Source organism: Lepus europaeus, chromosome 1, assembly GCF_033115175.1.
Source record: "Lepus europaeus isolate LE1 chromosome 1, mLepTim1.pri, whole genome shotgun sequence".
NCBI lineage: Eukaryota > Metazoa > Chordata > Mammalia > Lagomorpha > Leporidae > Lepus > Lepus europaeus.
Genome location: NC_084827.1, coordinates 117,342,505 through 117,365,756, shown reverse-complemented (window position 1 = coordinate 117,365,756; position 23,252 = coordinate 117,342,505). Strand labels below are relative to the sequence as shown.

Genomic DNA, 23,252 nt, shown 5'->3' with positions numbered 1-23,252 from the left:
GCTCATGTACGATGCAGGCGTCCCAGGCAGTGGCTCAACCTGCACCACACCTGCCCCGAAGGACAGTTCTTGATATTGAGGAAATTAACACAGATAGCAGACCTGCCCCTTCAAAGAGCAAAGTAGACCTACTAGAAGAATCGTTCTGAGCTATGTGCTTACTTACTGTGCTGTTGATGCGACAGCTTTTTTGAGCTAGCTATTTACTCAAAAGTTCTACTGGTGTTTTAAACTACAGGCAGCTGGTTCCTTCACTTCCTCTTTATATTTTACCAAGTTGGTTTTAGTTTGCCATCTTAGACATCCAAATCAGAAAATGTCCTGCAAGATTCTAAGATTCTTTCTTTAAAGATTGCATATTAAATAAATTTGTCTGAGAGCCCATTTTTAAATGAACAAACTAGGAGGAGAAGCGAGAGTATTTTTGTTTGCTTGTTTTGTATTTTCATAGTCCTGATCTCTCCAACTTCTGTTTTTAATAAATGCAGTCAAAACCAAACCACAAGTGTCAAGAAGCTAAGACTAAAACAGATTGGCTGTGCCCCAAATTGCCATGCTTCTGTTGTATAGTTCCGTACTCTATAGTACCTAATTCACTGAAGTAACTTTCAGTTTCATATCCTAATTCTGGTTTCATTGTTTTTCTGCTTCTTAAATTCTGGCCCCGCCCCAAACTCCTCTCTATCTAACTACATTTGAGCTTTACCTGAGCTCAATACAAGGTCTATAACCAGATGAGATGTTTATGTTCATTTTCTTCGCTTTTGTCAGAATATTTCAGTAGCAAATTGAAAGGGAGGGGAAGAAAGTTATTTATGCAAACATATATACCCATATATAAATTAAAAGTGCATATAGGGGCCAGCACTGTGGTGTAGTGGGCTAAGCCTCTACCTGGGCGTTGGTTCAAGTCCCAGCTGCTCCTGTTCTGATTCAGCTCTCAGCTGTGGCCTGGAAAAGCAGTGAAAATGGCTCAAGTGCATGGGCCCCTGTACCCGTGTGGGAGACCCAGAAGAAACTCTTGGCACCTGGCTTTAAATTGGCCCAGCTCCAGCCATGGCGGCCATTTGGGGAGTGAACCAGCGGATAAAAGATCTGTCTCTCTGTCTCTCCCTCTCTTTGTAACTCTACCTTTCAAATAAATAAATAAATCTTTTTTCAGAAAGTGCATATAAATTAAAAGTGCATATAAAATACAAATTTTATTTATACACATATATTTAAATTAAACGATAATTTTCATGGTTTTCTCTTGACAGATAAGAAATTATTTCATTATAATATTTATAATAACAAAAAAGTCAAAGACTTATTTAAATAAGACTATAAACCTAGTTTATAGGTTTAGAAAAGCTGAAAAAAATAAGACATTCTGTTACTTTAAGACAGCTTTAACATAGTTGCTTATATCAAACAGCTCCCTTTGAAGAGAAGTACACTTCAAACACCACTTGTAGAACACCTACCACATGTCAGGGAGAATTATTCTAAGTGCTGGGGATAGAATAACAAAAACGAGGCCTTTGCTTCTATAAATTTGTATTTTGTGTATTAATTTCTTGTCACTATAACTAAACACCTGAGGCAGCATAACTTTATAAAGAAGAAAGGTTGGTTAGGGTTAAGGTTCTGAGTTTCACAGTTGAAGACTAGGTGGGCCCTCTGGTTGAGCCTATGGTAAGGGTACTCTTGCTGGCAGAGAGTCCTGAGGTGGCACACAGCAGCACATGCCAAGAACAAGCAGAGTAGCTGGACCCATCTCAACTTTTTAAATAATTAATTAATTAACTTTACTTGAAAGCAAGAGAGAGAGAGAAAGAGAGAGAGAGAAAGATCTCACATTTATTGGTTAATTCTCCAAGTGATCACAATAGCCAGTGCTGCGTCAGGCCAAAGCCAGAAGCCAGGAAACCAGTGGATGTGGTTGGCAGGGACTCAACTGCTTAAGGCAACACCTGCTGCTCCCCAAAGCACTTTGATATGGGATGTGGGCTCTCAAGTAACATCTTAGTTATTAAACCAAATGCCTGCTCACCTACTTGGCTTTTATAACCAACCCTCTTGCTAGAATTACCTTTCAAGGGCACATCCTCAATGACCTAAGGATCCCCTAGCTAGGCCCACCTCCTAAACATCATGACTGGATTAAGATTCCACCCTCTTAGTAACTTTTGCTATGACTTTAGGGTCTAAACATTCTCATGAGTTTAGGAGGCAAATTATGTTCAAACCACAGCATTCAGAGTATACTGTATTTTATTAGTGCTCTGAAATTGTTCTACTTTTATGACTACCCACCTCATTTAATACATAGTAGTAACTTTTAAATTTATTTTACAAGATTTATTATCATTGTTTACCATTTCTATATAAATGTTTTTATAACATACAACATTTCAGGCTTTCTCCTTATTAAATTAATATATGCATGGTTTTGGGGGCTGCCGTTGTGGCATAGTGGGTACAGCCACCACCTGCAACATCAGCATCCCATATAGATGCCAGTTTGTATCCCAGCTGCTCCATTTCTGATCCAGCTCCCTGCTAATGGCCTGGGAAACCAACAGAAGATGGCCCAAGAGTTTGGGACCCTGTCATCCAAGTGGGAGACCCAGATGAAGCTCCAGACTCCTGGCTTCCACAGCCATCTGGAGAGTAGACTAGCAGACTAAAGATCTTCCTCTCTCTCCTTTCCTCTCTTTGTTAACTCTCTCAAATAAATAAATAAATAAATAAATTTTTAAGTATATACATTTCTCGTAAAAAAAAAAAGGGAACTTTTCTACACAGAAAAACCATATGTATTCTTACCCCTCAGATATAACAACTGCCATTTTCTTTCAGAATTTTTTTCTATGAATTTGATTTCAAGTAACAGAAAATCTGATTCAATCCGGTTTAAATAGTGAGGAAAACCTACTGGTTCATATGAATGAAAAGTCCACAGGCAGACTAGCAAGGCTGATTCAGGAGAGGCTTGATCCCACAACTCAACATGCCATCAAAGCCCCCATTTGCTTTCTTCTGTCTGCTGTGCCTACCTTGGTCTCTGCATCATTCTAGGACTGGCTTGTCTCATGGTCCCAAGATGACTACCAGCATCTTCCTCTTCTCTGGCAAAAAGAGAAAACATTTCATTCTTTGCAAAGTTCTGAGAGTCATTTCTACTGTACTGTATTAGGGTTAATACTCACTAAGCCCAAAGAGATGCAGTGCACAAGTGGCCTAGCTTTGTCACAACAAAGGTGGAGTGACTTCACCTTCTCTAGACGCATATGATCTCTAAAGAGAACATGGTGCTGTTGGAAACAGGAAATGGAATTTTAAAGAAACTAAATGTTTTAAAAGAAATTTCATGGGGCCAGCCTTGTGGCATAGTGGGTAAAACTACCACCTGTGTTGTCAACATCCCATATGGGTGCTAGTTCAAGTCCCAGCTGCTCCACTTCTGATTCAGCTCTCTGCCATGGCCTGGGAAAGCAGTGGGAGATGGTCCAAGTCCTTGGGTTCCTGCACCCACATGGGAGACCCAGAAGAAGCTCCAGGCTCCTGGCTTCAGATCAGCCCAGCTCCAGCCATTGTGGCCATTTGGGGAATGAACCAATGGATGGAGGACCTCTCTCTCTCTCTCTCCCTCTGTCTTTCAAATAGAATAAATCTTTAAAAAAAATAAATTTCACAGTTTTAGATACAAACAACATATGTTGTCACCCTTTTATCTTCCTCTTTTTTATTCAACTTTGACTACACTATAAGAATGGTTCAGAGTTTCAACTTTTTAAAAGGACACCATTCTCAAAGTTTCACTCAATAGGCATTAATAATGGTAATTATAGATCTATATTTATGGATTTTATGATGTTAATGTTTATAATTTTTATAATGTTAATATTAGTAAATGAGGGGCTGGCATTGTAGCATAGTGAGTTAAGCTACATTGTTGCCAGTTTGAGATCCAGCTCCCTGCTAATGCACCTGGGAAAGCAGCTGAAGAGGGTCCAAGTGCTTGGGCCCATATACCCATGTGGGAGACCGGATTAAGTTCCAGACTCCTGACTTCAATCTGGCACATCCCCATGTGGTTGCAGCCATCTGGGGAGTGAACCAGTGGATAGAAGATCTCTATGTAACTCTGTCTTTCAAAAAAACAAAACAAAACAAAGAACTGGTAAATGAAAAGTGTTACTAAAAGTCATGTGTATGAAAGTCATGAGAAAAAAATCAGAACTACTTCATTTTTGGAAAAAAGTAAAATTCACCAATTCACATGTACATCATACTGCCTCAACATGTGTCCTACCTGACCACTGTCACTGAATCAAACCACTTGCTTTGTTCCTCCTGTCTATCTGGAGCCACGGGAATTGAGGAAAATGGGGTATCAGCATGTTCAAAAGCTACGGGTCCCATTTACTATAAGTGGAAGTTAAGATTCATTTACAGGCGTTCCTCCATTGGTCTGTGTAACATTTAGCTCTTCTTCCTCTTTTTTCAGTTAACAATATATTAGAGGTCAGCATCCGGCAGAATCATCAGCAGATGTGATCATGGAATTAAAAGCTTTCCTAATGGCACTCATTGGTAATTGCTTATTTAAGGATGACTTTTTAATGAAGTCTTTCATCTAGAAAGAGACTATTTCTAGACTGCCTCTCCACAAGCTGTTCTCAGAAAACTCATTCACTTCATACAGATAGCTCTTCAAACCACATATCCAGCTCTGCCTTTTCTTTCCCTTGAGCTTCTGTTTTCTCTTTAGGCATCTGCCAGAAAGCTCTATGAACATGTGTTGATTCTTTCATGTGTAGTTAGTTCACAGGATGGTAAGGTCTCTCATTCTCATTCTTCCTGACTATCTAGTTGTTCTCAGACCAACTGCTTAATTTCCTAGAGCCTCAGATGGACAGGATAACTTCTTTAAGATCGAGGAGACTAAACTAGGTAATTTCTCAAGCTTTTAGATTTTTATGTCTAAAACCAGATTCGCTATCTTTTGCTTGTAATGGCTTCCTCCACTGAAGTATTTCTTCATTTTCAGATACTAAAAAGATGGAAAGCAATGGAATTTAGGGCTAGAAAAGACTTGGAAGTTATCTCAATTCTTTTTTATTGTAATGGATCAATAAATACATAGGTTCATTAACATCTTCCTCTTTAGCCCTGTTAGTGAGCTCCATCACTACATAATGTCTCTCAGGCCTGTTCCATTCTTGTCACTGTCATCACCCCAGAGCAGTCTCCATTTCCTTATGTCTTGGTTCTTCCCAAAGTTACCACACTTTCTTGCCTTAGATCTCTCAACTAATTCTGGGAGTGCTTCCAGATTACACATCAAAACCTAGTGTGACCATTATGACATATTCCTTTGGGAAAGTATTTAATGGCTTTACTGTGGTCAAAGGATAAGGTTCAAACTAACTCAAGGAAGCAACTTACTTTTCCAGACCTATCTTCCAGTATTCCCTTAACTAAAGTTCAGTATTTAATTGAATTAATCTTCAAACTTTCTAAACAGAAATCCTGTCAGCCATGAGAAAACTGTAATGTCCTCAACAGCTCAAGCTGGGCCAATCGGAAGCCAGGAGCCAGGAGCTTCCTCAGGGTCTCCTATGTGGGTGCAGAGGCCCAAGGACTTGGGCCATCTTCCACTGCTTTCCCAGACCATAGCAGAGAGCTGGATGGGAAGTGGAAAAGTTGGGATTCAAACCTGCACCCATATGGGATGCTGGAACTGCAGGTGGCACTGGCTCAGGGCCAGTGCTGCGGTGTAGCAAGTAAAGCCATTGCCTGCAGTGTCAGCATCCCATATGGGGGCTGGTTTGATTCCTGGCTGCTCCACTTCTAATCCAGCTCTCTGCTATGGCCTAGGAAAGCAGTAGAAGATGGCCCAAGTATTTGGGTCACTGCACCTGCATGGGCGGAGGAAGCTCCTGGCTCCTGGCTCCTGGCTTTGGATTGGTTCAGCTGTGGCCATTGCAGCCATCTGGGAAGTGAACCAATAGATGGAAGACCTCTCTCTCTCTCTCTCTCTCTCTCTCTCTGCCTCTGCTCTCTGTTACCTTGCCTTTCAAATTAATAAATCTGTAAAAAAAAATTTTTTTAAAAAAGCTGGATTCAAGAGAAACAAAGCAGTTACAAGTGAAAACAGAAAACAAACAAGTGATCAGGTGCACAATGCATGCCTTTTCTAATTTTAATATCTACTCATTTTTACTTGCTTTCAAATCCTTGATCCTGTGTTGTTGGCAATCTATACAATTATCTTTGCCCTAAAGCTGCAGAGATGATTTTAAAAAATTGAAGTTGCCAGAAAAGTTAAAGATGCAAAACAATGCTTGTGGAGACACCAACCGGGATCGGGTTATAAATATCTTTAAATTTGAAATAACTTTGATCAGAAAAGGCTGATCCAACTACAGAGCTTCTTCAGATTTCCAAGCGGCGCACCATGCTAGTATCCGCGGCGCCTTAACTTAAAGCTCTGGAAGTTTCCTCGTTATACAACCAATTCCTTCTCAGAATACTGAAGTAGCTCCCGCCCCCGGCTTGAAATGCAACGAGTCTCGGACAGGTCCCATATTCTAAATCCAGCTTAGGGCTAACTAAAGCTTTACAGTCCTTTTTTATCTCTTAAGGTCAAAGTACACTACCGTGGGAACGGCGCAACGCAAGATTTTGACGGAGGTCCTTGCTTTTAAACTTTATGCTATAAAACAATAACAGAAATATTCTAACCAAAAGAGTAATTGCCGGATCACACGAGGCTAAGCTTAGGTAGCGGAAAATCAAACTGGGAATCCCCCACGGCGCCGCCATTTTGCCGGCCTCCGCCGGAAGTCTGCCGGGGAGGCTCGCGGCCGAGGGGGCGGGACCTGAGGGCGGGATAGAGGAACGTGGGCTCAGAGGCCTGAGGCCCCGGGCGGAGCGGGGTGGGGGGGGGCTCTAAGCAGAGTCTCGAGGCCAGGGGCGGGGCTTGAGGGTGGAGGGTCTGACTCAAAAGCTGAGATAGTGGGCGGGCCTGGGGGCGGGCAGAGGCAGTCTAGAAGAGGAACCTCAAGGACCGGGGCGGGACCTGACGGAGGAGCCCGAGTTTGAGACTGGGGGCGGGACCTGAAGGTGGGGCCTGAGGGCGGGGCGTGGGCTCTTGAGGAGAGGCCCGAGGCCAGGGCGGGGTCTGGGGGAGGGGCCAGAGGGCTGGGTGGGGGCCTATGAGGACAGGTCTGAGGCTGGGGGCGGGACTGGAGGCTGGGTAGGGGCGGGGCCGAGCAGCCGGCGCCCGGAGGGGCTGACAGGGCCGCAGCGGCTCGGCCCGGCCTCACTTTCTCGGAACGTGCGTGAGCTGCAGCTGCCGGCCACCAGCGGCGCTCAGCGAAGAGGGCTGGGGGCGGGAGATGAGGGTGATTTCCTCCCGGCCTGGCCTTCTACGAGCACCGACACCTGTCTCCTCGAAGCGCACGGGCTGCGGACGTAGCAGGTAAGATGGGCCCCCGGGGAGCGGACCTGTCGGGTCCCGGCTCGGCCCTACGAGCACCCGGTGCTCTCGCCCCTGCCCCTCAGTTCTGGGCAGATGGGCAGCAGCGGCCCTCCACGCCCTGGCGCCGCGGCCCGCTGCCCCCGCCTGCCCGCCTGTGCCCGCAGCGCCTGCCACCGGGGAGGCTCGCGCAGGGGAGGGGGCGGCTTGTGCCCTCTGGGGCCCGACTTGCGGTCCCCGGTGTGGGGAGTGCCTCACCGCACGTGCGTCTACCCTGTCAACATCGGCCTCTCCCCTGTATCCTGAGGGGGCTCGGGGTCTGCCTCTCCAGAGAGCCTCTGCCCAGGTACCTGGAGCGTTCCTCCAAATTTTCTTCCTTATCCCTTTTGGGCATGTGAGTTACCATGACGTTGTGACCCTCACCTCCTCGGGCAGCTGAGCGACCTCCCCAGGCTGCCTTCCAGGTGCTGTCGGGCGGCACCTACCCTCTGGGCAGCCTGTTTGCTTGGGGGACTCCCCGCACCCGTTCTGTTGGAAGGCCGGAGTCCGTCCGTGCAGACTGGGGAAGCGGTGCTGAGCGCTCCCGCGCCCCGGCTCTCCCCGCGAGCGGGCAGGAGTGGGTGAACGGTGTTACTGTTGGTGTTGAAGACTGCTTTTCCCACGGGACGAAGGATATTTGGGTGTTTGAGAGAGAGCCCGAGTGTAACGCTTTTTCTCTGAAGTTAATCAGCCGCTACTTCATTTTCACTTGAGATAGCAGTTACCTAACATTTTCAGTGGCTCACTGTTAACGAAGCCAAATATGATGTGGCTTTTTCTAGCCACTGCCCCGGGGAGTGGTCTTTTACTGTGACAGGTCAACTGACTTCTATAACAAGCCTTGTTTTTAAAGATGAAAAAATTGCATGCGATTTTTTTTTTTAAATCGTTGTGGCTCGTGTTCATTTTAAAAGATGCGTTAAAAAGTATATGTTCTTCCCGTTTAAAAAATATTAAGATGAGTTAAACTTGGAAGTCCTTTTGAGTATTTTGACTTCCCTCAGTTGGCAAGCATTGCTTTTGTTAATATTGGAAAATGTTAGAAGAAACCTCGTGGAAAAGTGCTTTCACTTTCCAAAAGTTTTTCTTCCGATTTTCAGCTAATTGAAAGTTAAACCTGGGCATTGCTACGATTTGACCATCAACCTGAGGGAAAGTGAAGTGCTCTCTCTTCACTATTAACAGCTACTTAATATCACACTAAGTTAAATTCAACACCTCCTAATTGTTCAATATAAAACAGAAATTCATAACTTCATGATGCATCATGAGTAACACAGGTATCTTTGAAGAACTAGCCATAGGACAATGAATTTTATTTGCTTTGTTAAGATTCTTATTATTATCAGAACTACAGCTTCTAATAGCAATTGCTATCATTTCTAAGAAGGCCTACTTTGTGAAAGGCTTTGTATAAAATATCCACACGGTAGCCCTCTAAGGAAAATTTTTGGTTTTGTTTTTGTATTTGAGAGGTAGAGTTAGAGACAGAGAGGGAGAGACAGAAACAGAGACAGAGGTCTTCTGTCCACGGTTCACTCCCCAAATGCCTACAATGGCTGGAGCTGGGCCCATCCAAAGCCAGGAGCCAGGAACTTCTTCCTGGTCTCCCTTGTGGGTGCAGGGACCCAAGCACTTGAGCCATCTTCTGCTGCTTTCCCAGGCCATTAGTGGAGAGCTGGATTGCAAGAGGAGCAGCTGAATGTGAACCGGCACCATTTGGCATGCCGGCCCCGCAGGCAGAGGCTTAACCTACTACATACGCCTCAGCGCTGGCTTCTGAGGAAGGTTTTTACTGCCATTTTTTTTTAAAGATTTATTTATTTATTTGAAAGTCAGAGTTACACAGAGAGAGGAGAGGCAGAGAGAGAGAGAGAGAGGTCTCCCGTCTGATGGCTCACTCCCCAGATGGCTGGCAGATCCAAAGCCAGGAGCCAGGAGCTTCTTCTTGGTCTCCCACGAGGGTGCAGGGGCCCAAGGTCTTGGGCCATCTTCTACTGCTTTCCCAGGCCATAGCAGAGAGCTGGATTGGAAGAGGAGCAGCAGGGACTAGAACCCACACCCATCTGGGATGGTGGCGCTTCAGGCCAGGGCGTTAACCTGCTGCACCACAGCGCCGGCCCCTTTACTGCCATTTTGTAGTTGAAGAAACTGAGGTTCAGGCTAAGTGATTGGCCCATGGACTTGATAAGGAATAAAACCCAGAACTTAACTCTTTTCACTGGACTGCTATTTTAGCTAAAACTGTTGATTTTAATAAGTCTCTCTGTCTAACTCTGCCTGTGGGGGGGGAAAAATGATTGGAATACATTGAAATGTTTGTGTGGTATAAAGAAAGGAGTCTGAGCAGTGTGAGTCATTACTTCAGGCGAAGAGATAGAGCAAACTTTTGAAAAACATCAGAAGACTGGGCTAGTTCGTCACCTTCAGCACTGCCCTTCCAAGTCAATAGTCTTAAGGGTTCCAAATGTCCAACACCTTTGTTGAATTGTTTACCAGCTTCTAACTTCAAGTATGGGTATTTGTGCCCACTAGTAGCTTTCCCAGGGTATAATTTGATGCTTATTTGGTAGACTTCAAGTATGTGAGTATTACAGGTTTTGTGTATATTGACCACTCCTGTCTAATCCTGGTAGAAAAATACTTGTCCTAATCCAGGTTAAATGTAAGGTTTTTAAATGGTTTTGTTTATACCAGGGCAACACAGAGAAAATTCACGTACACACCCCACATATCAGTTGTTGGTGATCTCTGGCCTGCGTATGAGGCTTCTTAATGTGCTGTTGATGTTTGAGAACTTGACCTGGGCATTTCAGGAAGCATGAGCTGTTATACTTTGTATGTTATGTAAGGCCACTTTATATGGTAAACCCAGAATAATCACTTAAGATTGGCAATTTTCAGCATATTAAATTCAAGTTATTAATAAAAGCTGATTAGTTTTAGAGCTGGCCAAAACTTGTGTTCATTGTGTCCCTTGGCAGTAAGAGGAGGTTTGATAAAATTATTGTAATATTTTGGGGTTTTTTTTTTGTGTGTGTGTGTGCAAATTGTTGAACTCTTTACTTAGTATAGCATTGGTCTTCTGTGTATAAAGTTAATTGAAAATTAATCTTAATAGAGAATGGAACTGGGAATGGGAGAGGGAGGGGACGATGGGGTGGGAGGGCAGGTATGGTGGGAAGAATCACTATTGCTAAAGTTGTACTTAAGAAATTTGTACCCCTTAAATAAAGGGTTTCTTTGGAAAGAAAAAATTATTGTAATATTAGCATAAAGGATTTGTTCCTTGTTTTAGCATTTTGTGAACATCTTTAGAACATTTTCTAGCACACTTTGGGTTCTTTAACATTTTATGAACATCTTTAGACCATTTTTAAGACACATTTTGTGTTCTTGAGCCTGTTGCTGTACTGAAAAATTTAGACTACTTGATTGCTTAAAAGAAAACTACTGTTCATGAATTAGATAATGCCTGAAAGAGCACATTGATTCATGAAGGGATAAGAGGTTTATTTAATCATTCATTAAAAAATTTCTTTTTCAGTATCTCCTGTGTGCCAGGTACTGTGACTTGTTAGGGACCCATTAGTATGACAAAATATGCATAATTCTTGCTTGTGTGACATTTGCAGCCTAGTCAAAGAGATAGGCATTTATCAAAATAGTCACTGTAATGCGGAGTATAATTATAAACCACAAAAAGCCTCCTAAAGGTAAAGAACATGGTTCTGTTTGGGAAAGAATCATGACCTTAATATGGGGTGAGAGAAGCCTGACCTGATGAAATGAGTCAGGAACTGCAGGATTTGGAGGATGAGTAGGTGTTAATCATGTGGAAAGTGGCAGATGGTTAGAGAAGAGAACGCTTTAGAGTGCACCGCATGTGCCAAGTCCCCGGGCATGAAGGGACGATGACACCAGTATGTGTGGCTGGGGTAAAAGCAACTACGAGTGAGTTGGTGGCATTCTATCATTTTGTTCATTTTCTCCCTTACAGTCTCTGAAAGTTCTATTTAAGTTTGGTTAAGTGATTACTGTGTGCCGAATGTGACTGCAAGGTGAATGTACGTTCATCTCACGTCCCTGTGAAGTAGATACCCTCTTTGCCCTTTCACAGATGAGGAAAGTGAGCCCCGGCAAAGTTACAGTTACTGATTCAGAGTTGCTAAGTGAGGCTCTGCTATGTTCTTCCTGATCCTCAAGTCTGCTCGCAGGCTGGAAAGGACCCGCGGACCCTACTGTGACTCCTCAACGCAACCCTGAGAACTTGCGCAGTTCCCAGAGGATCTGGACGCAGGTGGACATTCAGCAGCGGCCCTGGGGTCCCTGTGCTCTCGCCCACAGGATGGAGCTCCGTGGTGGATCACTGAAGAGACGTCCAGGGCATCACCGCAGCTGTAGTTTGTGGCTCTTGTGTCTGACTGAAGACAGAATAGCAACGTAAATATTTTGAGCTGACCTACCTGTGAGAGGAAAGAGGTTGTTAGCCAACTCTCACTTTTTTTCATTGCATCTTTCCCTGGTGGTATTTGAAGAAAGCATATGTATTTACTTGGTCATTTAATAAGGACAGAGCTTTAGATTTACAATGTTTCATTTCAACTAGAGTTCTGATTGCTTGTCACTCTGTTTTCTTTGCAGAGATCTGGTTGGAGGTGGAGGGTGAGAGAAAATGCATTCTTTTTCTAATGTACCTGTAGAGAACTCAACCATTGCAGTCAACATGACTGAGATTGGGTCTACAACAGTAACGCATGGATTTAATGCTACTAACGACTCACCTTCAATGGCAATAACAAGGCTTTTCCCAGCCTTACTAGAATGCTTTGGCATAGTCCTTTGTGGCTACATAGCAGGAAGGGCCAATGTCATAACATCAACACAGGCCAAAGGACTGGGAAATTTTGTCTCCAGATTTGCACTTCCAGCTTTGTTATTCAAAAACATGGTTATACTTAATTTTTCCAATGTGGATTGGGCTTTCCTGTATAGTATCTTAATTGGCAAAGCTTCCGTATTTTTCATTGTCTGTGTATTGACCTTGTTGGTCGCCAGTCCTGACAGTCGATTTAGCAAAGCTGGACTATTCCCTATTTTTGCTACACAAAGTAATGACTTTGCATTGGGATACCCTATAGGTAAGTTACTTTTTATCTGTCAAGTTTTTAAAAAACTCGGGTGTTTTAGGATATAAACTATGCATGCTTCTAATTTATCTAGGCATTTGTTAGTGACCAGTTCTTATTATTCTAAGAAACCTTTAATTGAGATGAGTTACATTTTCCTTCAGCTTCAGAGATTGAGGATCCTCTAAACACCTACATAAAATAAATGACCATAACCTAATAACCTCTGGGAATACTCTTTCATTATTAAAATATTAGCAGGGGGAATTCATGAGTAATTTTCCTCCTTCCTTTTGTTACCATCTAAAATATATGTTATTGTACATTAACATTGTTTTTGATCTTGTTATCCATACTTGACTGTATTGCTTGGAGTTCACTTTTTGTGTGAGAATAAAGATGATGAGGGCTCTTTTACCTTCACAGCTCTTCCTTTTTTACCCTCCCAACTCTTTAAGCAGCCTAAGTTTATGTTTCTATGTGTATATGTTTTCCTGATAGAACAGTGAACACCAATATGGGATGTTGGGATATTTTGAAAGGGAACAAATGTGGTGTTTTTCAGAACACTGCCACGGAGAATATGTGTATCTAGTAACTACTTTTTTATATTTTTAAATTAAAGTTATGCATCCTTTGATCTCGTATCATGATGTAAAGACATGAATATTATGGATGTATCCATTTATTCTTCACTTACTTATAGGGAACTGTTACATAGATGGTGCTAGCTGCTGGGAATACCCAGTGAACAAAATTCTTATACATGCTGAGTTTGCATTTTATTCTTTTTGTTTTATTATTTTTTTTTAAAGATTTATTTGTAAAAAAAAAAAAAGATTTATTTGTTTGTTTGAAAGGCAGAGTTACAGAGAGAGAGGAGAGACACAGAGACCTTCCATCTGCTGGTCCACTCCCCCAAATGGCTGTAATGGCTGGGGTTGGGCCAGGCGGAAGCCACAAGCCAGGAGCTTCCTGGGCCCAAGCACTTGGGCTATCTTCTGCTGCTTTCCCAGGCTCATTAACAGGGAGCTGGATTGGAAGTAGAGAAGCCAGGACTGAAATTGGTGCCAATATGGGATGCTGGCACTACAGATGGTAGCTTAACCCACTGCATCACAGCACTGGCCCCTGAGTTTACATTGTAATGGGAAGATAAATAATAAAATTAAAATTGTATCAGGTAGCAACAATAGCCATAAAAAATAAAGTAGTACGGGGGATAGGAATAAAGTGGTGCTATTTGAAGTGAGCTTCTCTGATGATATGTCTTCTAAGCAATGACTTGACGAGAACTTATTCATGTGTACAAGTGAAATCTACCATTAACTTCTCTTTTTTAAAATTTTTCATTTATTTTCGCTTTGCTTGAAAGGCAGAGAGACACAGAGGTCTTCTATCCCCTGGTCCATTCCCCAAATGCCCATGACAGCTGGGGCTGAGGGAGGCTGAAATTCTGAGCCCAGAACTCAGTCTGGATCTCCCTCATGGGTGGCAGGGACCCAAGTACTTGAACCATCATCTGCTGCTTCCCTGGGTGCGCGTTTGCAGGAAGCTGGGATCAGGGGCAGAGGTGGGACTCAAGCCAGGCATTCTGACACGCTTAGCTACCGTGCCAGACTCCCACCCCTTTCAAGTTTCTTATCTAGTAGTTTTCTCCTCTCCCCATCCTCAACTTTTTCACCACTGACCCCAAGATTCTAGTGAACTATGCTTTTCATCTCCTTCTTCCACCTTTGGCATTCCTCCATCTTGTTTACCAGAAACAGAAAAGTACCAAGGAAATTAAATAACTCCAAGTAAAGCAGGAGGTTTAAGAGGGAGGGAAAAACTATACTCTTAGGTAACTAAGCTGTAAATAGTCAGAAACTAGATAGACGTTCCTCTAAGGTTGTCGAACTTTAAAACGAAATGAAAACTCCTGGAAATAAAAGGAGTCAATGTGTTTGTACATTTCCTCAGGGGAATTAATAATGTAAATGTGTCAATCTATTTATGGCATAATGATCTTAGATGTGGCTTAGTGCCATAGTATTAAATATTTAATAAATATTGCTAGATAAAACTTTAGACGTGAAATAGAAAGATAGTGTCATACTCTTATAGATTAGTAAGCCCACGACTAAATAGAACTACCACTTGTAACTATAATTTTTTTTAAAGATTTATTTATTTATTTGAAAATCAGAGTTACACAGGACGGGGTGGGGACATCTTTCATCCAATGGTTCACTCCCCAGTTGGCCGCAACACCCAGAGCTGTGCCGATCAGGAACCAGGAGCTTCCTCTGGGTCTCCTATGTGGGTGTAGGGGCCCAGGGACTTGAGCCATCTTCTACTGCTTCTCCAGGTCATAGCAGAGAGCTGGATTGAAAGTGGAGCAGCCAGGTCTCAAACTGGCAGCGGTCTAACCCACTACACCACAGTGCCAGCCCCTTCTAACTAAAATTTACTGAGTACTTTCTTAAATATTTCTTAAATATTCACTTCCTTTAAGTAGGGCAGATATTATTATCCTCATTTCCAAATAAGGAGAGAGGCTTACAGTGATTTAGTTGTTTTATCCCAGGTTATACAACTAGCAGGTGACTGAGACCCAGACCTAGATCTTCTGGTTCTAAATCTTGGACATTTCTTATACCACACAGCAATACAACACGCCAATCTTAGAGGACCCAACCCAGCCCTTATAGTACATTAGTGTCAAAAAGAATCAAAGTTTTTTTCCTTGCGATATTCCATGAGATTAGTAGTAGTTGAAGAATACCTGTTAGATGAGTAAATCGATTTTCATACTGAGGCATAATCTTCAAATAAACAAAAGGAACAGCCATTTTCTTTACTGCTCTTCCTATGTCCAGTGTAAAATCAGTGAATCTGGTAATAATTGTGTTCCTAGCAGTGAGCTAGCCCACATCGCCCTGCTGACTATGTCTGTCAGTTTCTGAGTTGTAGTTTTTGGTTTTCTTTCTTAACCACAATTAGCAAGAGCTCATGTAACATTAGATTGTAGCCTGTGGCCTTACTGAAAACCAACAGTATAGACAGCAGTGCTCTCTCGCCAACAGACTGGCAGTTGCTGCAAGCCCTGACAGGGCCGAGTCTGTCCCGTCCGATGAGGATGTTCGTGGTACTGTTTGTGCCCATCTGCCTTCTGCCCGTGCACAGAGCGGACGCAGAAGACCGTCTCTGGAGAGAAAACCTGCTCTGCAGCCTCTCCCAAATCTTCACTCCCTTCTACAGAGAGGGGCTTCAGTTGTGGGTTGTGAGAAATGTCCTTTTTAAGACTGCCTTTATCCCACAACTGTCCTATTTACAGGTGACTCAACATATTGGCAAGGAGCAGGTAGATAAGTTAATGAATAAACAAAAAGGATAGTCATGTTTCCTTTTCCTGTAAGTTACACAATCATAATGGTCTATAAAATTACATTACAGTGATTTATCCTTACTCAAGTGACAATATAATACATTATTACAGACCAAAGAAGCAGCTCACTATTTATAAGAATGGATCTTTTGAGAAGTACTTTTAAATTGCCAAATGTGAGGAGAAACCAAGAATCTACCAAGGTGAAATGTTGATTTCAGCAAACCTGAGTGGTTCCCTGCCTCTGTCATTAAAAGATACTAATAGGACATAGTTAAGTCCTATAATTTATTCTTCAAACAATGCTGATAGCATAAGTACCCTGACTAATCATAATTACGCTCTAGTGCTTGAGCTGTAAACAGAAAGGAAATGAAGCATTTAACTATAGGCCATTAAATATAATAGAATGATCTTGTCAGGGTCTTTGTGTTATTTGCTAGGGATTGAAACCCTGCAGGAATCAAAATAGGAGCCACAGTAGGTGGCTAATTTTGTCTCTTAGTTTTTCAAAGCTATATAATAACTCCTCATAATGAGATTCCCCCTCCCTCCAAGAGCCTTACATATAAGCATTAATTAATTAGAACTTAATAGTTGATATTATGATTATATATTTCATTTTAGTTCCTAGAGGTCACTGCTTTTATGTGGTTTTTTTTTTTTTAGATTTTATAAACCATCTTCAGATTGATAACAACAGAAGAGCATGGCCAATTTATGAAAGAAGATACAGTGTTAATTATGCAAATGAAGGCAGAAATAGACTAAAATTCCCATGTTGAACCCTATTCTAGTAATTTAACAAGTATTTATGTAATCACAATTTTTTCCTCTCCCACTAGACCATACTTCTTTGCCTTTGCACATTTGCTCAACTGAGTTAAAAATAAATCAATATTAACCTGTTTTGTAAATATTTAGGATGTATAAAAGAAAAAGTTTATGAAATTTCATCTAGGCAAGAGGAAAAAGTTCAAGAAATCTGTTGTACAGCATGGTGTCTATGGTTAATAACATTACATTAAAATTGCTAAAAGCATAGGTGTTAAGTATGTGAGGTAACACATGTTTATTTAGCCATTTCACAACATACATATATTTCAAAACAATGTGTTCACTATAAATGTATGTACTTTTTATCAATTTAAAAACAACTTGATAAAAATTTCAACGACCACAATAAGTTGCTTTTTTTTTTTTTTTTTTAGATTTATTTATTTATTTGAAAGGCAGAGTGCCAGGAAGGAGAGACAGAGAGAGATCTTCCATCCTCTGGATCACTCCCTCCATGGCTGCAATGACTGGGGCTGGGCCAGGCAGAATCCAGCAGCCAGGAGCTTCTTCCAGGTCTCCCACGTGGGTGCTGGGGCCCAAGGACTTGGGCCATCTTCTGCTGCTTTCCCAGGCACATTAGCAGGGAGCTGGATCAGAAGTAGAGCAGCTGGGACTTGAACTGGCGCCCATATAGGATGCCAATGCTTCAGGCCACGGTTTTAACCCACTGCACCACAGCACCCCACCCAAATAAGTTTTTACAGGGATACAAAAGAAAATGGATTACTGATAACAATTAGATGTAAATTTCTGTGTGTTCAAAAAATACATTTTTACTGCATCTGAAACTTTTTGATGCTCCTTGCCATGTCAGTTAATTCCATTTGGCAAGTGTTTTCAGACTTGCTCAGCACTGTGCTAGACTGTGGGTTGGAGAAGTGTGTCTGCCAGGAGCTCAGAAGTTGGGGTAGCACTAAGAAACAAAGTGCCATAGTATTCCAGAGAGAGGGAGACTCATGCCATAGACTGAAGACTTGCTGGAAGTGTTGCAAAGAGGCTGGCCTTAAGTAGTAGGCAGGAATCAGGTAAGAAAGGAAAGATGTCAAGAAGCTGGAGGTGTGCTAGTCTAGTCTGATTGGCATGCAGAGCTGGGAATTAGGAGCACAGTGACAGTAAACTGCTTCATGGAGTCTGCATTAGGGAGCAGTGAAGGAGGAGTCGGAGAAATAAGGAGCCACTTGTGGAGACTGGGTTCTGAATATCCAAAGAAAGCTGTTACAGCTCTTCCTGTAGGCGTGAGAACTCTGGGAAAATGTTCACTGTTGAAAGATTTTGACTTTTCAAAGTTAAGATTTACATGGTACTGTTGGCAGTGAGCGAAGGGGATGACTGAGGGAAAAAAAAAAAAGAATAAAGGTTGGGAAACACATGAAGTAATCTAATGTTGGGATTTTTGACAAATAATAGTAATGGTAGGGATCAAGAGAAAATACAGAATAACCTATAAAAGAAAGAAAGTACAGTAGGTCTCCTTATCTGCTGGGGATACAGCGCATGCCTGAAACCCTACATAGGGTGTTTTTCTTTATGCATACAGATCTAAGCTAAGTTTCAATTTATGAATTAGACCCAGTGCGAAATTAACGACAACTTAAAATAGAACACTTGTAACCATACACTGTGATAAAAGTTATGGGGATGTGGTTGGTCTCACTCTCAGTATCTCATTGTACTATGCTCCCTCTTCTTGTTGACCCCGGGTAACTGATTCCATGGAGAGCGAAACCAAGGATTAGGGGACTCAACCATACTTGGTGACTGGCCAGCCATAGGTAATAAAAACTGTTGCTCAAATTTACACTGAGCTCTTGGAATAATCTAGAGTCTATTATGTGGCATTACTAAAGTGCCAGCAAAGTAAATTTCTATTCTGGAAAGGGGCATTACAGATAAGGGGCTTTGAATAGAGCAAAGAAAGATAGCTGTAACTTGTTGCAAGAAACACCTTCACTTTTTATTGTGGCCACTTAAGAAAAATTCTTGTACGTAGATTGAAAACACAAGACTTCCAGAATATATACTCTACATTAAAAGTTGAGTGGTGGGCAGGTATTGACACCTTTCTTTTTTGAGGTAGAACATCTAATCAGAAGTAAGCTATTTAGAAATAGTTATCAAAAGTCCTGCTTTTTTAGTCAAAAGATGAAACCTGACAACACATGAAGGAAACCCACTGAAAGAGTGCTAGCATACCTTATTTGAAAATCAGTGAAGAAAGAATTTATGAAATCTTATGTGATTAAATATTTTTTTAACCACGGATTTATTTTGGAGATATTACAGACCTCTCTGTAAGTGCTTAGCTGACAAAAGAGGGATTGAATCTTATAAAAAGTAGGTTTTTAGCTAATGAGAACAAGGTGAACTTCTGCAGGTTGTATAACCTAGTTGCATAACATTAATGAGTCATGTGCATGGTGGTAACTGAACTTGCGTATCCTGAGTAAATAAACAAATATATTTTCCTACCTGTGTCACTCTTTCTAAATGTAAATTGAGAAGTTTAATCATTTACACTTTTTCACACAATTGCATCTCTCCTTGTGATGATTCATTTTGGCTATTCATTTTTTATCTTTTTTCTCAACTTCAAGTCAGTTATGAATGAGCCTTTATAGGTAGTAGGTTGGACAATTTGGGGATCCATTGCCAAAAATGTGCCTAGAGACTGGGTTGTTTGCGCCAAGGCTCTCAGTCGCCTTGGCCAGGCCACTAACACTCATCTCTACCAGGCAACCGCTGGAAGTCTGATGCAACCCCCTCTCCTCTCCTACATGTTAGGCAGTGATCAAGTCCTGAAGTTATCTTGTAGACTCCAGCTTTGAAAAATCCCTTAAATCTCCCATGAGGTACTCATGCATCCTTTCTAGTGCACCATTCTTGTACATCTAACACAGCCAGTTTTCTTTTTCTCCAGCCGTGCTTGTCAGTGAACAACAGGTGAAGCGATTAGCTTACACTTGAGAACATGCTTTATGGAAAAAAGCCTGTGTTTTCCCAAGAGGGGAGAGTCGAATTTGCACTTCTTATTGAATCAGCACTGTTGTGACTCCCTGTATTCCTCTCCCGAACATTTCCTGGAGCCAGCTTTCTCTCCCTAGTTCAGAACCCTCATGGGGCTTCCCTGCCAGCTCTCACGTGGCAGCTGTTCCTCTCCCTGCAGCCCACAAACCTTCTGCTCCTCCTGCTCCTCCTGCTCAGTTACCTGCACTGCTGCTAGGCCATCGTGCTCAGCTCTGGGAACAACTGCTTTGAAGTGTATGCCGTCTGGCTCAACTGATCCTCGTTGCCATCATCTTCTAACCTCATTCCGGTCATTTCCCCTCATTGATTGATGTTAATACTCGATTCCCTGTTGTCATTCTTATCCCAAGTTTTACCACTATCTTGTCTCACTTTAGCACCCTTGTGAACTTCTCATTAAATTTTCTGCCCTCCTGGTTCTTGGATCTCCTCATCTCCAGTGGTATCTACTCCATTTCACCAACGCCAATGGCCACAGTCAGCTGGGAAATCATACAGTTAATAGCTCATTATCCTGCTCCACTAAACTTCCAACTGCACTGAATTCTTGGACTTTCTAGGGCCCTGCAGTCTTTGGCCCTTCTTCCTGTCAGCCATCTCCCACCTTCACTTCTCTTCCTGTACAGTGTGGGCTCCATCACTTCAGTGGTCATGTTTAGTCCTTTGTCTCCTACTCTCTCTGCAATCCTCTGTAATCTGACTTCTCTTACCAAGCCAGTGAAACTGCTCTCTTCACAGGTACAAACAATTGCCTTGTTGCTCTTGCTGCTTAAATATTTTGTTTACTACTAGATTTTTGCATTGAATTATTTCTTTCTAAAATTCTGCATTTTTTGGAATCTAATCTTAGCTCTTAGATAGTAAAAAATTAGCTAAGTCTTACTGAATTTTTAAAGTTGGTTATCATTTAAAATTTTGGTTTACAGTATGCTATAGTTAAAATTTATTAGGGGGGAGGAGAGAGAAAGATGGAGAGATATTTCCCATGGCTTCCCAAATACCTACAATAGCTAGGGCTGGGCCTGACCAAGCCAGGAGCCTGGAACTCAGTCCTGGTCTCCCATTGCAAGTGTCAAGAACCCAAGAACTTGAGCCATCATCTGCTGCCTCCTAAGGTTTACGTTAGCAGGAATACTGGTAGCTGGACTCAGGAGCACAGGCATTTCTTGCACTAAGTACTCTGATTGGAGACGCAGGTGTCCCAAGTATCTTCTTAACTATTGTGTCAAATGCCCACATCAAACGTTGGTTATCATTTTACGAACTAGATGATACAGTAAGTTTTTCTTCCTTTTTAGCTTTATTACTAAAATTTATGTTTCCAAAAATAGGCTAATGAGATCATTTAGCCCGATGTAGACTGGTTTACAGCATGCTATAATTAAGCACAATGTTATATACATAATATATTCATATATTTCTATGGCAATCATTTTAAAATCAATATTCTTGTTTTGCAGTTGAAGCTTTATATCAAACTACATACCCAGAATATCTTCAGTACATTTATTTGGTGGCCCCGATATCTCTTATGATGTTAAACCCAGTAGGGTTTATCTTCTGTGAAATCCAGAAGTCAAAAGACACTCAAAGTACTTCACAAAACAAAGTAAAAATTGTGGGACTTGGATTTCTGCGTGTGTTACAGAACCCAATAGTATTTATGGTCTTCATTGGCATTGCCTTCAATTTTATTCTTGATAAAAAGATTCCTGTATATATGGAAAATTTTCTTGATGGACTTGGAAATTCTTTCCCTGGATCAGCCCTATTTTATCTTGGTCTTACCATGGTAGGAAAAATAAGGAGACTGAAGAAGTCGTCATTTGTTGTCTTAATTCTTCTCATCACAGCCAAACTGTAAGTTTTGCTTACTTGATTTAGGAATTATGCTTTATAAAAGCCTTATTTATCCAATTCATTGGGGTGTGTCTGCAACTGTTTTTTCTTTGAATGTTGTTAATTTTTCCCAATAGAGTAGTTGTAATTTCAGAGAAAATGTGATATTTGTGTATGGTAGAAAATTATTTCCTTATTCCATGTAGATTACCCTTAATTTTATTCTCAAAGGATAAAGATGATTGGTTTCCCTTCAGCCTTTTTATAAAATTTCCTAACTATCACCTGATGTCCTAGTTAGATCATATTTACAAGAATTTTACAGGATCTAAATCCATTACAATCTTAAAAATATCTTAGAATGATAACAGTAATTTTCAGCACAAACTATTTTTCCATGACTTTTGGAAAAATAATCCGTAATTCTGAGACTGACTGAACTTTTTACATATTGGTAAATCAATGGAAATATTATTAGCTATCTGATCCTAGCCTGTCAAATAAGAAGTTCTTATCAGCTCCTTAGTATTTCTTCACCTTACTTGGTTCATTAGCCACAAAATTATACTTCATGGTGCAGGTGACATAATTTTACTTGCAAGATTATCCCAAAGCACTTGAGGTATATTTAGTAATGTGATGTAGTATTTATATTTTCATTTTAGTTGACAAAGAGAAATCTGCTGGTTTATTTCCCAAATGCCGACAGCCCACAGCAGCCAGGACTGGCTCAGGCCAAAGTCAAAGAATCTAGAACTCAATTCAGGTCTCCCATGTGGGTGGCAGGGACCCAGGTATTTGAGCCACCACCTGCTGCCTCCTGGAGTGTGCATTAGCAGGAAGCTGGAATAGGAAGAAAAGCTGGAACCCAGACACTCTCACAGGTTGCAGACATCACAAGCAGCAACTTAACCGTTGCGCCAATGCCCACTCCTACATTTTCAAAATAAATGAAAACAGATAGACGTTCTGAAAACTGTTTATGGTCTAGTGCTCCTCAGGAAAAAACATATTAATTATATTGTTATAGTATGAAAAACAGTTCTAACAATAATAGTATAGCATTATCAACTTCAGCTTAGAAGTAAAATTTAAGTATTTTACTTTAAAATATTTTTCCTAGGTCTTTGAGTCTTATTAGATACTTATAATTTTTTGAATTAACAAAGGGGTCCTTCAAAATGTCTGTGGAAAAATGGAATTTAAAGATAAGTTTATTTTGATGCCAGAAATTTTGAAATCCATGCATATAGAGTCTTCAAAGAGTTCATGGAAAACGTGTATCATGAAAAAAATTACATGGATTTGTATATTTTTTGGCACCAAAATGAGCTTATCTTTTAATTCCATGTGTACAAGTAGTTGTTTTCTCCATCTCAGTACCTCTCCAGATGCTGCTGTCACAATGTTCATAGCCGTGGCCTCGCATTTCTGAAGGAGAGCTTAGCTCCTGTTGATGTGCTCTTTCTGTAGAATCCTGAAGGATTTGTTTAATAATTGACTCATCACCAGATCTGGATTTCACTAATTATCTGCTCTACAT

At 41.5% G+C, this 23,252-nt stretch overlaps 2 protein-coding genes and 1 long non-coding RNA gene across 5 annotated transcripts in view; 1 reads left to right on the top strand and 2 right to left on the bottom strand.

Annotated features, from left to right (window-relative positions):
• LOC133757573 (uncharacterized) overlaps window positions 1-6,822 on the bottom strand; it is a 102,296-nt gene extending 95,474 nt beyond the window's left edge. Inside the window, exons 1-2 of the long non-coding RNA XR_009865698.1 lie at window positions 6,736-6,822; window positions 3,042-3,113 (exon numbers count right to left, since the gene is read on the bottom strand). This is a non-coding gene — a long non-coding RNA (uncharacterized LOC133757573). The remainder of the gene's footprint in view (window positions 1-3,041; window positions 3,114-6,735) is intronic.
• Window positions 6,823-6,899: 77 nt separating this feature from the next.
• LOC133763118 (laforin-like) lies at window positions 6,900-8,635 on the bottom strand. Its single transcript, XM_062196380.1, has 4 exons — window positions 8,582-8,635; window positions 7,895-8,187; window positions 7,320-7,847; window positions 6,900-7,206 (listed from the first exon to the last, which is right to left on the bottom strand). Exons 1-4 carry the CDS (start codon window positions 8,633-8,635, stop codon window positions 6,900-6,902), a joined length of 1,182 nt encoding a protein of 393 aa, XP_062052364.1.
• The window catches only part of GPR155 (G protein-coupled receptor 155), a 97,463-nt gene continuing 81,495 nt past the window's right edge, over window positions 7,285-23,252 (top strand). For all 3 annotated transcript variants that reach the window (XM_062187996.1, XM_062188004.1, XM_062187992.1), the window contains exons 1-3: window positions 7,285-7,474; window positions 12,155-12,651; window positions 21,331-21,730. In XM_062187996.1, the coding sequence (XP_062043980.1) occupies window positions 12,186-12,651; window positions 21,331-21,730 (866 nt within the window). In that variant the 5' untranslated portion in view covers window positions 7,285-7,474; window positions 12,155-12,185. The remainder of the gene's footprint in view (window positions 7,475-12,154; window positions 12,652-21,330; window positions 21,731-23,252) is intronic.

What these genes read in the sequence shown, in the direction of transcription:
- LOC133763118 (XM_062196380.1), bottom strand. Translation starts at nt 8,635, where the DNA reads ATGCCCAGGTTTAACTTTCAATTAGCTGAAAATCGGAAGAAAAACTTT. An exon ending in TCGCTCAGCTGCCCGAGGAG is followed by an intron (nt 7,848 to 7,894) that starts GTGAGGGTCACA and finishes AAAAGGGATAAG; the next exon opens with GAAGAAAATTTGGAGGAACG. An exon ending in CTCACGCACGTTCCGAGAAA is followed by an intron (nt 7,207 to 7,319) that starts GTGAGGCCGGGC and finishes CTGTCCTCATAG; the next exon opens with GCCCCCACCCAGCCCTCTGG.